General features: G+C 44.8%; 1 protein-coding gene across 4 annotated transcripts in view; it reads left to right on the top strand.

Moving 5' to 3' along the window:
- The window catches only part of KIAA1671 (KIAA1671 ortholog), a 44856-nt gene extending 31353 nt beyond the window's left edge, over window positions 1–13503 (top strand). For 3 of the 4 annotated variants that reach the window (XM_066562125.1, XM_066562124.1, XM_066562126.1), the window contains exons 2-8: window positions 3122–3240; window positions 7783–8035; window positions 9499–9673; window positions 9871–9998; window positions 10228–10361; window positions 10514–10596; window positions 10986–13411. In XM_066562125.1, the coding sequence (XP_066418222.1) occupies window positions 3122–3240; window positions 7783–8035; window positions 9499–9673; window positions 9871–9998; window positions 10228–10361; window positions 10514–10592 (888 nt within the window). In that variant the 3' untranslated portion in view covers window positions 10593–10596; window positions 10986–13411. Of the gene's footprint in view, window positions 1–3121; window positions 3241–7782; window positions 8036–9498; window positions 9674–9870; window positions 9999–10227; window positions 10362–10513; window positions 10597–10985 lie in introns of all 4 variants that reach the window. The other variant, XM_066562123.1, reaches the window with a different exon arrangement.
- The last annotated feature ends 1362 nt before the right edge of the window (window positions 13504–14865 follow it).

Raw genomic sequence — 14865 nt, 5'->3', positions numbered from 1 at the left:
ATTTTTCTGTCATCGTAAAATAGAAAAGTTCTAATTTGGGTTTATTTTGTGTGCTAAAAAGACACCAGACCCCTCTTTACTGCTTTTTCCTTTGGGATTATTGGTTTTCCAGTTTCCTGAGTATTCTGTTTATGGAGGAAACGTCTGTACCTTGCCTGGCTTTGTGTGTTGACTGCCTTGAGTCTTTCAGGAGTGTCATGACAATAATAGAAAAGAGATCTTCAAAAGAAAAGCTAAAACTCTTCATTCTTGCTAATAATCACCTTCTGGCAAGGAAAATCTTCCTGGTTTGTTGTCACTTCCTTCCTCAGCACCCCCTCTCCTCTGAGCTGCTGCACAGGTTATAAATTGCTTTTCTGCACTGCTCTCAGTGCCCCCAGCCAACACCTCCTCCACCAGCCAAGGAGAGGATCAGCTCCTCTTCCCACTCCTTATTTTTCTGCTTGGTACCTAGAGAGCATTTATTTTTTCCAATTAATCATTTGGCACCTTAAAAAATACGTGTTGAAAGGGCCTGTCAGGGACACAATCATCTTGAAATAAGCAACTTCCTCCAGGAGCAAAATGAAATAATGATTCTGAATGTAACAAAGCCTTCAGAACACAGAGAACTCTAGATTTCCTAGAGTTTGCAGTGTTTTATTCCTGACATTTAGACTTTGTTTGTTGTATTGAACTTAACTTCACAGCGCCTTCAGAAGCAGTAATTTTATTTCTTTTTCAGGCTTGTTTTGGGTTTAGCACCCAGAAATAGCTCTGCTAATGGTGTCATTCTGGGCAGCAGTGTAAAATGTTGTTAGGTATTACTGAGCCTTCACAGGAGCGGTGTCTTTGCATCTAAACTTGACCCCTGTGGCTGCTGAGCCGTTGTTATCTGGGCCGTCCACACCCCTCCTGCACAGCTCCCAGGGCCCTGATAACTCACTGCTGTGTAAACAAGGGCTCCCCACTGCAGCACAACAAAAGCTGCTCCTCTGCTCCTGCTTCTAAGCTTTTTAGTCTAATTTCTAGCAGAAACAGCATGAGTGATTGCAAATGAAACGGTGCCGTGTGTAGAGGTAACGGGCTTTAGTTGTAACTGGTGGAAAACACCGTACACGTTGATTATGAGAATAGGGTAACTCATGATGTGGGATTGGCATTGAAAAAAATTTAAAAAAAATCAAGGTGGAAAAAAAACCCCCTGAATGAGCATTGGGAGGGAAGTGAGAAGAGCCACTGGTATTTGTTAGTGCCTTTCCTAGAAGGGCAGCCACCAGCCAAAGGGGCTGTGGCCACTGGGTGAGAGCTGAGCCCAGGAGTCCCTGGAGCAAATCATGGGACTGGGAAGCTGCAGAGGGAATTTGTGGAAGGCAAAACATACAGCCAAGCCAAGCAGGAGGAAATGCCCTGTGGTTTCTAGGAAATACCAGACTGTCTCCTGTGTTGGAAGCAGTGTGTGCCTGGCTCACATTTGCAATCTTGTACCTGGCATGGACTGGGAAATGTAAGAGCTTAACTTGCCTCCAGGCATTCATGTACTTGTCTCTATTTAGATATCTGTGTAGGATAGGTTGGACTCCATCTTTTTGAGGTTTTTTCCCAACCTTAAAGATCCTATGATTGCATAAAGTGTAAGAACCAGTGAATTCTGGGGCTGCAGAAACATCTGGAGTATGAAAAGCAGGAAACATCTGTTCCATGTAACTCACAAACTGAGCCCGTTTTACTTGAGTGTTGCAAACAGAATTTAACTTGGTCTTTAACTTTGAGGTGCATGGTGATAGTTGGAGTAAATGGTGGAGCCTTTTGTATTCTCCTTGCATTAAAACACAAACAACTTTGTCAGCAGCAAAGAGCACGACAGGGATGGAAAGTGGCTGTGGCCCCTGGGAAATAAGAACTGGTTATGAGAACTGGGAGTGCTGTGGGACTTCTTCAGTAGCCAGGTGTCAGCACTGCTGAATTATTCTTAATGGTTTTGTAGTCTTAAGGCAGCATTCTTTAGGTGTGCAAAATTAAGGAAACAAGTAAACATGCAATCTCTTTTTCCCCCCAATAATATGAAGGAATTCTACATATTAAGTATGGTATTTCTTAGTTATTGTTTCTTTGTTCATGCTGCCTGAAGAGGAAGAGTTGTGTTCTAGTCCAGCAACGTGTTCTGCTCAGTGAGTTGGAGGCAGAGGGTACTTGCAAAGGGAGAAAAATCCTTGCATTTTTCCAAGGGCAGGTGGAAAACCATGTAATTTGCTGGCAGATAAAATCTTGATAAGCAAAACTGATCTGAATCTGAAAGCCATGCTTGTATTTGTTCAGGGTAATGAAGGTGAAAGAGACCAACAGTTAATTATCTGCTCCCAGTGTAGGATTTCAGGAGCTCTTGAAGCTCCTTGAATAGCTCTGCACAACTGCAGGGCTGGGTTGACATTGGTGTGCTGCAAATCTGGGGTGCCAGCACTGACCCACTTCTCTCCCTGGAACACTGAGAGCCTGGGATCCACTCTTTCCTTCTTAGGAAAGCAGCAGATCCATGGAATAACAGCAGTCAGGAAAGGAGAGGTCAGAGTAACACAAAGCAAACCCACTGTGGTCTGTCCTGGGTTGGGTTTGGATGTTACATCTGTTTGGAGAAGGCTTTTTGTGTCTGGCCCTGTGGTTATTTATTTATTTATGTATTTATGCATTTTATTTTGAAAGTCTTCCAAAGAAAGCTTGCAAAAAAAAAAAAAAGGATCATCTTATTAAACTCAGGAAAAGAGCAGTGGAGTTGATGTTTGCCTGCTGTGCTTGAGGAGATGAAATATCATTCCCAGCACAATTCCTTGTGCTTGCATAGGTGCTTTGAGAAGCTCTGTGCAACCTGAGATAAGAACAATATTAAAGCAGCGTGGAGTTCCTGAAACCAGGGAGACATCTCCAACCTCTGGGATCCTTTATTTGCCCAGGAAAACAATTACTGTAATTATTGTTCAGAGAATTACTGCACAGAGAATTGTCGCTCCGACTCCACAGCAGTTCTTCGTGTTTAAGTTCATTTCCCAGCCGAGTTTAACTGTCAGATTCCAAGCCATTATTGCCAGTAAAACCTGTTAATCCCTCAGCCAGGGGCTGGAGCACTGACTGGAGGTGTTTTTTGCAGGACCAGCTGAGAAAATGCTTCTCCAGGCAGCCGCCGGGGGCGAAGGACACGGACACGCTGGTGCAGGAGCCCGACAGCCAGTACGGCACCTGGAACGAGCAGCGGCACAGCAGCGACAGGTGAGGGAGGGGGAAGGCTGCCATCCCACCAGCCCACAGTGCTTTCATGCTGGAATGGCCTTAAAGGTCTTCTCATTCCAGTCCTCAGCCTTGGGACACCTTCTGCTAGAGCAGGGTGCTCCAAGCCCTGTTCTTGGACACTTCTGTTGGTGAACTACAATCATTAAATTAAAATCACATACACAGAATTATGCATATAACAACATCTCTTGCTTGCAAAGTTTGAGATTTCTTTTTCCAGTAAACCTGTTTAAATTAATCTTCTTGCACTCAAAGTCTAATTTTCAAAGTTCCGTTTGCTTTTGCCAAAGCATCCTCTTACCAAATCTCTTATGTTAACCAAGTCCAAAATCCATCATCTGTCTTGTGTCCCCCAACATTCTAACACACTCCTATTTGTTTTTAAGTCTGATTTTCTGTCATTGCCTTTCCTTTAAAAATACTACCAGGTTGGGTGAATGGCAAAATCCCTCTGGAACAGCAGAGTGGCAAAATCCCTCTGGGGCTCAGGTGGGGTGACTCAGGGTGCATCTCTCCATGCCCACATCTCAGACTCTCAAGTGTTTTATTGGTGGTGAAGTGGAGGATGAAATGGAATATCAGCTGAGTGAAACTGATATTGAGTATTGCTGATGCTTTTCTGTTCTTAGAATGATTTAGTGAAATAAACCTAGAGCAGCAAAGTGTGAGGTTTTTTATAGTTCACACCTGTTGTGTAAATTGCAGCTTGATCTACCCTGAACTTGTATCATGTCTGCTCAGTGTGGTATGAAAATAGCATTTTATCTGGTTTCTAATGCTACACTTGTTGGGATTTTACAGCAGACATTAATGTCAATTACGTTTGGTTTGTTCTGCACTTGAGAACTGTGTGCTCTGAATATTTTTATTGCTTATGAAATCAGGGTAAGGACCAGCTCGAGGTCCTTGCAGCTTGATCTACCCTGAACTTGTATCATGTCTGCTCAGTGTGGTATGAAAATAGCATTTTATCTGGTTTCTAATGCTACACTTGTTGGGATTTTACAGCAGACATTAATGTCAATTACGTTTGGTTTGTTCTGCACTTGAGAACTGTGTGCTCTGAATATTTTTATTGCTTATGAAATCAGGGTAAGGACCAGCTCGAGGTTCGGCAGCCAAGTGAGTGCCAACAGTGACAGCCAGGCTGCTGTAAAATTAACTTGGATTCCAGGATGGTACAGACATTTCTGAGATCAGTTTCTTAACAAAGGTGCTTGTCTCAGCTTCACAGCAGACAGCACTGGAGAGTTATTTCAATCCATCCATCCTGATTAGAACAGCTCCACCTAAACATTCCGGTTCACTGGAGGATTGGACTCAATCCCATGTGCTGGAATTTTGTTTGCACTGCAAGAAGTGTTTAGATTTTGCCTTTTTTAAAGTATAATGGTGACAGTGTAGAGACTCTTCAGCATTTTGCCACCCCATTGCTCTGCTTTATTTTGACTTAACAGCTCATTGCAGGGGAATTACTGCTATATTAATTCAGGCACTTGAAGAGAAATGAGATTAATGTACTTCTAAATAATGGAAGTCTTCCTGGAATGTATTGAACGTGCATTTTGTCTGCAGTTTATTTTGGATAAGTCCCTGCCAGGAGCAGTGCAGACATTCTCCTCCCGTTGCTGTGGGTGCTCTGAGCAGGGCTCTGCCTTTGGTGCCTCCTCCTCACCCCAGCTGGAGGCAGGAGCTCTCAGGAGATGTTGATGGCTCAGTTTTCCTGTTTGGCCTGGCTGCCTTCCCTGGGAGAGCATTTCCTCAGCCAGCCCCACAAGGGTGTCACATCCTGCAGGGACCAAAGGGTGTCACAGCCTCCTGCTGTGCTGGGGGAACCTCCAGCCTGGGGCATTTCCCACTATTGCAGCCATGCAGGGATTATTTTAGGAGTGTTCCATTAGTGCTTCTGTGAATGACCTCATCTTCATGGAATCACAGAGTCCTTAAGGGTGGAAAAGACCTCCAAGATCTCTGAGTCCAACCTTCACCTGAGTCCCACTGTGGCCATTAAACCAGGCAGTGCCACCTCTGCTTGGCATTTGGACACTTCCAGGGATGGTGACTCCACTGCTTCTCTGGGAGAGGAAGGGAATTCTGAAATCAAAAGCCAGAACTTCATGGCAACAGGATGAACACTGTCCTTTTCCTAGATGAGCTTTTGGAAGGTGAAGGAAGAAGTATTTTCCTCTAGAACTGAGTCACTGCTGGAATTAGCATAAGGACCTCCTCCAGTGGGCTTTGGCCAGTAACTCCTTGGGATGGACAGGGAAGAAAGCATCTTCTCCCATTTGGAGGCATTAATTGGATTTTTCTTAGTTTATCTAAAAGATTTTAATTTTTTCAAGTGCTTGAATAAGTTTTTCTGAGTTGGCACTGTAGAAAACTCTTTTAGGTTAGAATCTTCATAAGGAAAATTATTGTTTTTTACAGGAAAGGAATTGGTTTTAGATGGTGGAGCCATACAGCTCTGACTCCTCATTTCACAGGCTGAAGCATCACCTTTTTATTCCCTCTATACACTGTCTTGCAAGAACTAATTAAATTTAATTGTGGTTGGAAATGAGGATTGCTGTCAGTTTATTTTCCATTGTGATAACCATCCTGCTGGGTTTGTGTGCTCCACGTGAGGCATGATTTCTCAGAGAAGTGTCTGTAAATGTACCTGTGGAGCATCAGGGGCAGCTCATGGATATGCTCGCAAACCCTAAAATCTTAATGAAGTAATAGAAAGAGGTGCATGATACATCTCAGTAATGAGAACTGAAAATATGTTTTCAGTTTCATTTTTCTGAAGGGAATTTTCCCCCTAATTAGCTGTTCTGGAAAGAATTCACTGCACATAACTGCGTTTGGACTTCAGGAATCCTTCCCACATTTGGGGATGAGCTGTGCCATGGGGGTTGGTGTATGGGGCTGTAATTGTGCAGAAACTCCAAAGGAGAATCCACTTGGAAGGTTTGGGAATGAGGAACCACCAATCAATGTTAATTCAGCTGGATTTCTATCACATCTTGCTCTCAGATATTTCAGTTTTAAAAACCTCAGTGAATTGTATCAGCTGCAGCCCTGGGATGTAGCAGGGAAGAGACTTTTTGGAGATATTCAAATCCAACAGGATCCTTTCAACACACACTTTAATTTCCATGAAAGGTCCTGCAGATTGTCCCTCCTCTCTCCATTCTTCCATGCTGCAGTGGCTCTAAAGCCTAATGCTGCAGATACCAAATGCCATTTGAAGCAAAAACCCTAGACAAAAACTTTCCCCCAGAGCTCATTAGTGCCATTCTTAATTATCCTGGGGCCCACTGGTGAGGGAGGGAAGCAGCATTCCCTCTGCTTGTGTGCTGGAAACCCTCTGGGCAGTGTCTGCTCTGCCAGACTGGACATTGTGCCATGTGCTGGTGCTGATGGAATGCTGTTATCCAGCAGAGAACTCCTAAGTGGTTTTCTCCTGGGATTGCTGTACCAAATACTGAGGTTTATTGCTTAAAAGATGTACATATGTTGATATATACACGGGGGTTTTAGGTTTAGAACAGTTTTCCTAGATATGTGCCCAAGAAATGCTGCTTAGTGGCAAATCACTTCTATCAAGAGGAGAAAAAAAAATCAGAGCTAAATGCTTTAAGTTTTGGGTTTTTTTTCAAGCTGGGAGTTAGAAGCAAGGCAGTCCAATTTTTACTGACAGTAGAGTCTTCCTGTTTCAAGGAAAGGCAGACAACTGTGTCCAGCTTTCAGACCTGACCCTGCAGCTCGTTCCTGTCAGTCCAGGCCACGGGAGGAATTTTAGGAACACACTGGGAGCATCCCAGCAGTGGGGAGCAGGGGCTGCTGCCCTCCTTGGTGAGGCAGGAAAAGCTTTGCCCATGGAGCCCTGCCTTAGGCTGCCACCTGGTGCCCAGCTCTTCAGCTCCAGCGTTCCTGAAGGAAAAACTCCTCTGGCTGGGTGGAATCCACCCCAGTCCCCAAGACACCATGAATCCAAGGGGTGAGGGCTTGTGGTGGTGTTCACAGGGGTCTTAGGATGAGGGAAGAGATGAGGATCTGACTCCATGTTTCAGAAGGCTTGATTTATTATTTTATGATATATATTACATTAAAACTATACTAAAAGAACAGAAGAAAGGATTTCATCAGAAGGCTGGCTAAGAATAGAAAAACAATGCTAACAGAGGCTTGTGACTGACTGAGACAGTCTGAGCCAGCTGGACTGTGATTGGCCATTAATTAGAAACAACCATATGAGACCAATCCCAGATGCACCTGTTGCATTCCACAGCAGCAGATAACCATTGTTCACATTTTGTTCCTGAGACCTCTCAGCTTCTCACGAGAAAAAATCCTAAGGGAAGGATTTTTCATAAAACATATCTGTGACAAGGGTTGCGCCTGCAGAAGGGATGCACTCCAACTTTCTGTTCCACTTTTATTTAACCCCTGCTGACCATGTGTGATCCAGCCTGGCCTTGCAGGTCTCTGTTTGCCCTGAACTCTCACAGATCCCATTTGCTCCACTTGCAGCTTTGTGGGAGAATCTCCCTCCCTGGACAATGAGGTGGTGTCGGGGCGGAAGCAGCCCGCGGGCAGCCACCCGTCCTCGCTGTCCTCGCAGACAGAGCCTCCCTCCCTGCCTGAGCACCATGACTTCTCCAAAGAGCAAAGGAGCACCAGCCTGGACCGTTCCAGCACGGACATGGACTCCACTGATGGCACTGATGTGCCTCCTGCAGGGGACACGCTCCCTGAGGACAAGAGTTATTTCTCCTTCATTGATGTAAGTTGCCATCGTGTGTTCCCTCAGCTAAGCCCTCCCCAGTTCCTTCTGGAAACTTTGCAACCAGTTTTGCCCTGCCTTTCCCACTCTGAATTTTGCCAGATGTTTTCCTGGCTGAAAAGTTTAGGATCAAAACTACAGAGTTCTTCTAAGTCTCTGTGGTGTTTAGGTTCTGAGAGATTCCATAAAGCTGCTGGCCTTGGATAATCAATCATGGAATCCCAGACTGATTTGGATTGGAAGGGATCTTAAAGCTCATCCAGTTCCACCCTCATCCACACTTTCCACTAGAACAGATTTTCTCCAAGCCCCATCCAACCTGGTCTTGGACACTTCCAGAGATGAATATTGGAAGCATAATTAAATAACACAAATAGTCAGTGACTGCTGTGCTGTCAGCCGTGCAGATTTAATGCTGTAAGGACCTTCACCAATACTTCTTATTTACAATTGGTTTCTTTCCATAGTAGCTCACAGTTGCATTTTAAAGGATTTTTTTTTTTATGTTGAAGAATCTTGCAGTTGGTGTAAAACCAGGAGTTCCTGGCCATACACAGTTAATCATGTCTAGTGCTGCAAGAAATTAGTTTGGAAAATCCCTCTAAGATCATTGAATCCAACTGTTCCCCCAGCACTGCCAAAACCACCACCATGTCCCCAAGTGCCACATCCACACAGTGTTTTAACACTTGCAGAAGGTTTTGTTTTGTCCCTGGACCACTAAAGGTGTCTCTGTAAAACATTAGTAGCTCTGAGTGCAGCTGGCAAATGCTGTGTGAAAAGTATCTTATTCCTGACCTGAAATCTTTTGAAAAAAGGAACAAACCCACATCTTTTGGAGAAGGGGAGGCTCAGGGATATTTGGTGGTTACAGGCAAATCTGTAAAAGCACATTGCTTTAAGCAAGTAAATAAATTACAGCTCCTTATTTTGCTCTATAAATGTTACTGTTTATTGGATGTCTTGGAAATGACTGATCACAGAAGGTTTCTGAAGGCTGGGACACTAAACTTAGAGTGTCCTTGTTGCTGGTGGCTTTGAGTGGCTTTGAGTGTTTGTGGCTGGCAGGGAAGCTGCAGCTCTGCTCTCCAAGGGAATTTTGTGTAGTTGTTCTTTTTAGATCCCAGTCTTGGGATTTGCCTTCAGCTGCTACCAGCTAGCAAGGCCTGTGTTCATAAAACACTCTAGGAACTAAACTCCTGATTATTGCAGTTATTTTTATATTAATTTGGTGCAAATTATTCATGCAACACAGGTATCCACAGCCTAGAGAGATCAAAGGATTACACCCAGTTAGTCACCAAGTGCCATGTCCTCATCATACACTCTCTTTACTATGATTTTAAGTGACCACAATAATAATAATCAGACAAATACCCATTTTAATTGGTGAATGCAATCGAGTGGGTTGGGATTCCACTGTGGAGGAGCTGGGGCTCATTCCCAGGTGTGTGTTTGTGCAGCACACGGATGTCCTGGACTCCAGTGCTCTGAAGACTCGGGTGCAGCTGAGCAAGAAGCGCCGGTGCCGGGCGCCCGCGTCGCACTCGCTGCGCAGGAGCAGAGGGCTGGACCTGGAGAACAGGTTCTCCTTGACAGAAGAGTCAGATAATGGCTGGATGTTCAAAGATTCCACAGGTAACCCCTCAGCTACCTGGAGTAATTGGTTGTGGTCAGCTTGGGTGTGAAGCCAGGAGTTGGTAAAATGTGTTTTTTAAATATTGCCCTTCATTCCTGGTTGAGCGCAGGAAGAGATGTTGGACGAGGCAAAGATGAAAAGCCAGCTCATGGTTTCCCCCTCTGCTTTTTTTTTTTTTTTTTAAACAATAAATTAGAAGAGAAGAAAACTATGCAACAGGAAGATTCTGAGGAGGAAGACAAGATCCAGCACACTCCGAGGTCATCTTCTGTGCAAGCCCAGAGACTGCCTGTGTTCCCAGGGATGGATCACTCTGTTCTCAAGGTGAGCTCAGGCAGAGCCCAGTAGGTGGGAGGTAAACCAGTTCAGTACCTGCAGGTGCTTAATAAGGAATCCTCACCAATTCAGTACCTGCAGGTGTTCTATAAGGAATCCCCTCACTCATTTCAGGGAATTTTTTGGTTTTATAAATCTGGAGTGATCTGTGCTGCATTCCAAAAAAAAAAAAAGCCTGGATGCTGGCTTAAAAGGCTTTCTTTATTTTTATATTTAGGCCCAGCTGAGGAAAAGACAGGAGTCTGAGAGCACTGGTGACACCAGCTCTGCTCAGCTCTTCAAATCCCCCAAAGCACAGCTCGGCACTCCCGGCAGCAGAGTGCTGCCCTCCAGTGTGGAAAAGGAGGACAGGTGAGAGAATCCCAGCTCTTCTTGGTGGAAGGAAAAAATAATGCAACAAGCTGTACATTCCTTTTTTGTTGGTGTTGTTGTTGTTTCTGTTGGGAGTTTTCATAATGAAAGAATAAAGAGGTTTTGGTTTTTTTGTTTTTTTAATATCTTAGGTCAGAAGAAAAGTCTCCTCAGTGGCTGAAGGAGCTGAAATCAAAGAAGAGACAGAGCCATTATGAGAATCAGGTTTGAAAAGGTACTTGGGTAGGAAGGGGGGCTTTGCTGGGTGCAGGTGTGCAGTGACAAACTCACATTTCCTGTGCTGTGTTGGTGTCACCCCTCTGACCCCACCAACACTGCCCTTACCCTGCCCTGTGCACCAGGGATGACAGGGACTGCTGCCCCTCCACTCCCAGTCACAGTTCCACCGATTCTCTGCACATAATTTGATTTCCATAACCCTCGCTCTGTTGGAATTTCAAAGTTTGAAAACTTTGTGTGGTTTCAGCACAATTCTGGGTGGCTCTTAAGCATTTAATGCATTAAATAGACACAACCAAGGTGGCACAACAACAGAAAACACATTTTAAAGTTTTCCTGTTCCAGCTAACCATATCACACCCTTCCTTCTGTTTTCCTTTCCAGACAGTGATTCTAACTAGGAGAAGATAAAGAAGTTTAACAGAAGCCTTAACTCATCTGAACCTAAACCCCCATGTCATGTTGCTGCTGTTTGCTTCCTGCCTCAACTGCTCTGTGCATGGTGCCTTCCTGTTTTGTGGAGAAAAGCTGCTTCAATTCATAGTCAAATACAAAGCTGTGTCTGTCAGGTCAGGGGGGACAGTGGCATTTCAGAGCTGCCTGCCAGGAAAACCCCCCTGGGTCACGGTTAGCACTTCAGAAAGTCTTGGAAAACAGATATTTGGGAGTGCTGTGATCCAGGGAACTCCCCTTGCTAGGTGTTCACCTCTGGGAGTTGCGTCTGGCTGGGCTTTGTGTTTGTTTATGAAAATAATAATTTTAATCAAATTTTTTTTTTTTTTTTTTGGTGAACAAATAGTAAGCTCCTATTTAGAATGAAATTTGTGGAAGGTGAGAGTGGAAGAACAAATCATGTTTACTGCCATATTGAAAAAGGAAACTTGATTATTTTTTGTAAAATGTATTTTTGATTGGCTTGTATTTACATGTGATCTGCTGACCTGGCAGATGGAGATAATTTTTAGATGAACAAAATGTTAACTTTTGTCACTCTTGAAGTGGTATATTCTGTGTTTTGTCAGCATGTGGAATAATTGCTTCATTGGAATGTCTTTCCTAAAAAGGATCAAGCAATAATGTCAACCAGTTCTCTTTAAAAAAAAAAAAGTAAAAATATGTAAATACTGTTTTTATAACAAAAAAGGAAGGGAAGAGGGAGGATGTTACACTCATATCAGGGTTCCAGTTAATTGTTGAATGTCACTTTAATAGCAGTTCAGATAGTCCCACTTCATATTTTTATTTGTTAATCTGTAAATACCAGGTTTAAGTTTTTATTTTTATGCTGATTTTGTGGCATAACCTAAATGTGATCTTCAGTTTCTCAGATGATTTCCTGTCTTTCGTTTGGCAAGATGTGCTGATAGCAGAGTAGAGATCTCCTGGACCACACGGGTGTTTGGGTATCCCTAATTCTCAGATATTCCCTGTCTCTGGACACTCATTCTGAACCACCAACCACCATGGCCATGGAGGACAGACTCGATTCTTGCCCCAGATAAGTGCTCTTTCAGTAAATAACCTTTAAAAGTGCGGTAGCCCAGGGAGGGAGGTGACTCCAGGTGTTCCTCAGGCTGAACCAGGAAAATACGGAAGAGGGAAAAGCAGAGCGGAGAGCTCTCCTCACCTGGCAGAGCTCCTTGGGCTGCACTCCCCACGTCCTGCTGAGGGGCTCCTCTGGATACAAACCATAAAGCACCAGCCCTTCAGCTCCTTTTCCTTTTTGTCTTTTTTTTTTTTTTCCCAATCAGCGTTTCGGGAGCGCGGCTCCCATGGGGCCTGCCCAGGCCAATGTCTGTCAGGCTTGGAGCTGCCAAAACCATGTGCCAATTCACCTCATGGAGGAGTCACAGGGGGGGATTTGCAGTCCCAGTCTGCAGGAAATAGCAGCAGGATGAAATAGCAGCAGGATGGCAGGAGACAAGTCCCATCTGCACATCTCTCGCTCCCGGATTTATTCCGGTGGCAGCTCCCTGTGCTCCCTGGAGATGAGATGGAGACGTCTGTCTGATGTAAAAGTCTTCTTCCCCTGTTGCTTTGCTCTGTTTCTCATGGGAGCTGTTGCCAGTGTTAGTTTGGCAGCCCCTCTGCTCCCCACAGAGCAGTGATGCCCAGGATTCTGATGGAATTTTTGGGATGGGCCGTGTCGGTGCAGCCACCACCATTGCCCAGCTCCTTTTAAAACCTTGCACAGATTTCCTTCCCTCTCCTTTAGGTGATGGTGGAAAAGGTGACTCTTGGTGTGTTTTTTTGGGGTATATTCCTGTGGCAGCACCCAAGGGTTCCACGGTGTGTGACACTCACCTGGGGCAGCCTGAGCAGCAGGTGCAGGTGAGGAGGAGGATGGTGGCTGTTCTCACTCACATCAGGTAGGGCCTCCCATGTCCAGAAATCAGTCCCTGCTCACAGGAACATCCCCACAGGCTGCATTTTCCACTTCCACAGGTGACAGTGTTGTGTTCCCAGCAGTTGGAGGATTTACTGGTTCTTGGTCTAGGCCAGAAATTCTGTAACTGTTTGTGTTGAGGAAACTGAGGGGATTGACACGAGGTTTCCACACAGCCCTTGAATGTGTTTGCATTTCCACATCTGCTTGGACAATGCACTGAAATTACTGTATTGAGTAGTTTAACCTACTACTGAGAAGTGTTTAATGCTTAAATGTCTAATTAAAGAGCATCTTTAGAATGTTGTTGAATGGGAAAGTGTTTTTTTCTGCTCTGTTATTTCTTTATATTGTACATGGATTAAATATCGACTTCCTTCTCTTCGGGTTATCGCTCTGTAATAAAAGATATATAAATATGTTATTACTTCTTAAATGATAGAACAGACTGTAATACACTTTATATAATTCTATTTTAATTCCAAATAATGCTTCTTGGAATTTTTTGTGCTTCCACTTTTGTTGCCATGTGCTTTTTCCTGCTGTTTATTGGAGATGGAAGTGAGCTCCAAGGTTCCTTCGGATGTGCCGCTTCCTCCACTCCTGGATCCTGCCCTGGAGCAGGTTCAGCTCTTGTCCAAAAAGTGGTGCTGAAGGTGATGGAGGTCCTGTAATTTCCTTTATCTCTCCCCTCACAGCTCCTCAGCTGTTTCTGCTTGCTTGAAAAGCCACATCAATATTGGGTTTTAAAGGTGGGATGATGTGTTTTGTGGAATTCGGGAACACTTTCTGACTGCCCTCCTCTCGTGATCCCCAGCAGTCCCTGCTCCAGGTGTTGTGTCAGGGACTTGCACAGCTACTCCACTGCTTTTTATTGGAATTACCAATTGTGGATTTCTCCCTTTTTATTTTTCTGTTTGCAAATTCACCTTTTTAACATCTGCGAATCTTCAATTTGTTCCTCATCCACCAGAGCCTTTCGCTTCCTGCAGAGAAAGGAGCAATGCTTGGTTTTCCAACCTTTGACATCCCCAAACTTTATTCCATAGGACTTAACCCCCACACACCATCCCCTTTCCACTCCCACAGAAGTTTGTTTCACTCTGTTCCTTGTTTGCAAACTGAAACGCACGTGGGGCAGATTTGGGAATACAAAGTGTGACCTGTAGCAGGTTTGGAGCAGCAAATCCCAGATTTCTGCAGGGATGGTGTGTTTCAGGGGCAGGTGGGCAGTTCTGGGGTGCTGCTCTGCCTCACGAGGTGTATCCAGGTACAGAACCTCTGGGGTGAGTTCCCAGAGCTGTCACTGCTGTCCCCAAGCCAGCTCTGGGGGTAAAACAAACTATTCCAGTGAAATCCAGAGCTGTCACCATAACTGCTCCCTGTCAGCACCTCCCTGAAGGACACTGGAGCAAGAGCAGCTGCAGCCAAGTGAGGGAAGTGTTGGATCCATCCCTTCAGCCCAGTGCTGAGAAGGAAAAACAGGTATTTGCTTTAATTCCTTTTAAAAATGGACTTTCAGGAGGTGTGAAGGCTTTTGAGGCCAGGTTGGACAGGGTTTGTAGCAACCTGGTCTAGTGGAAGGCTGGGGGAGCAGGGAGGTAGAATGAGATGAGCTTTGAGGTCCCTTCCAAGCCAAATAATCCTGTGATTCTATGAAACCACTTCTATGGAGCTTTAAAGGGATTTAAGGGGTTCTGGCAAGGGCTGCAGAGTCCAGGCTCACCCTGGGAGTGGAGAGAGTGGAGGGTGTGGGGATCCTTCCCCAGCTGGTGGTGAGCTGTTCCATAGCTGTCCTCTTCACTCAAATATAAATGTATTGCAAAAATATAATCTGGAATAACTTCTGGTGGGGTTGGTAGAGGAGGAAGGCCAAGG

This window comes from Molothrus aeneus, chromosome 18, assembly GCF_037042795.1.
Source record: "Molothrus aeneus isolate 106 chromosome 18, BPBGC_Maene_1.0, whole genome shotgun sequence".
NCBI lineage: Eukaryota > Metazoa > Chordata > Aves > Passeriformes > Icteridae > Molothrus > Molothrus aeneus.
Note: the sequence above shows the minus strand (reverse complement) of the source record. Positions and strands in the feature narration are given on the sequence as shown.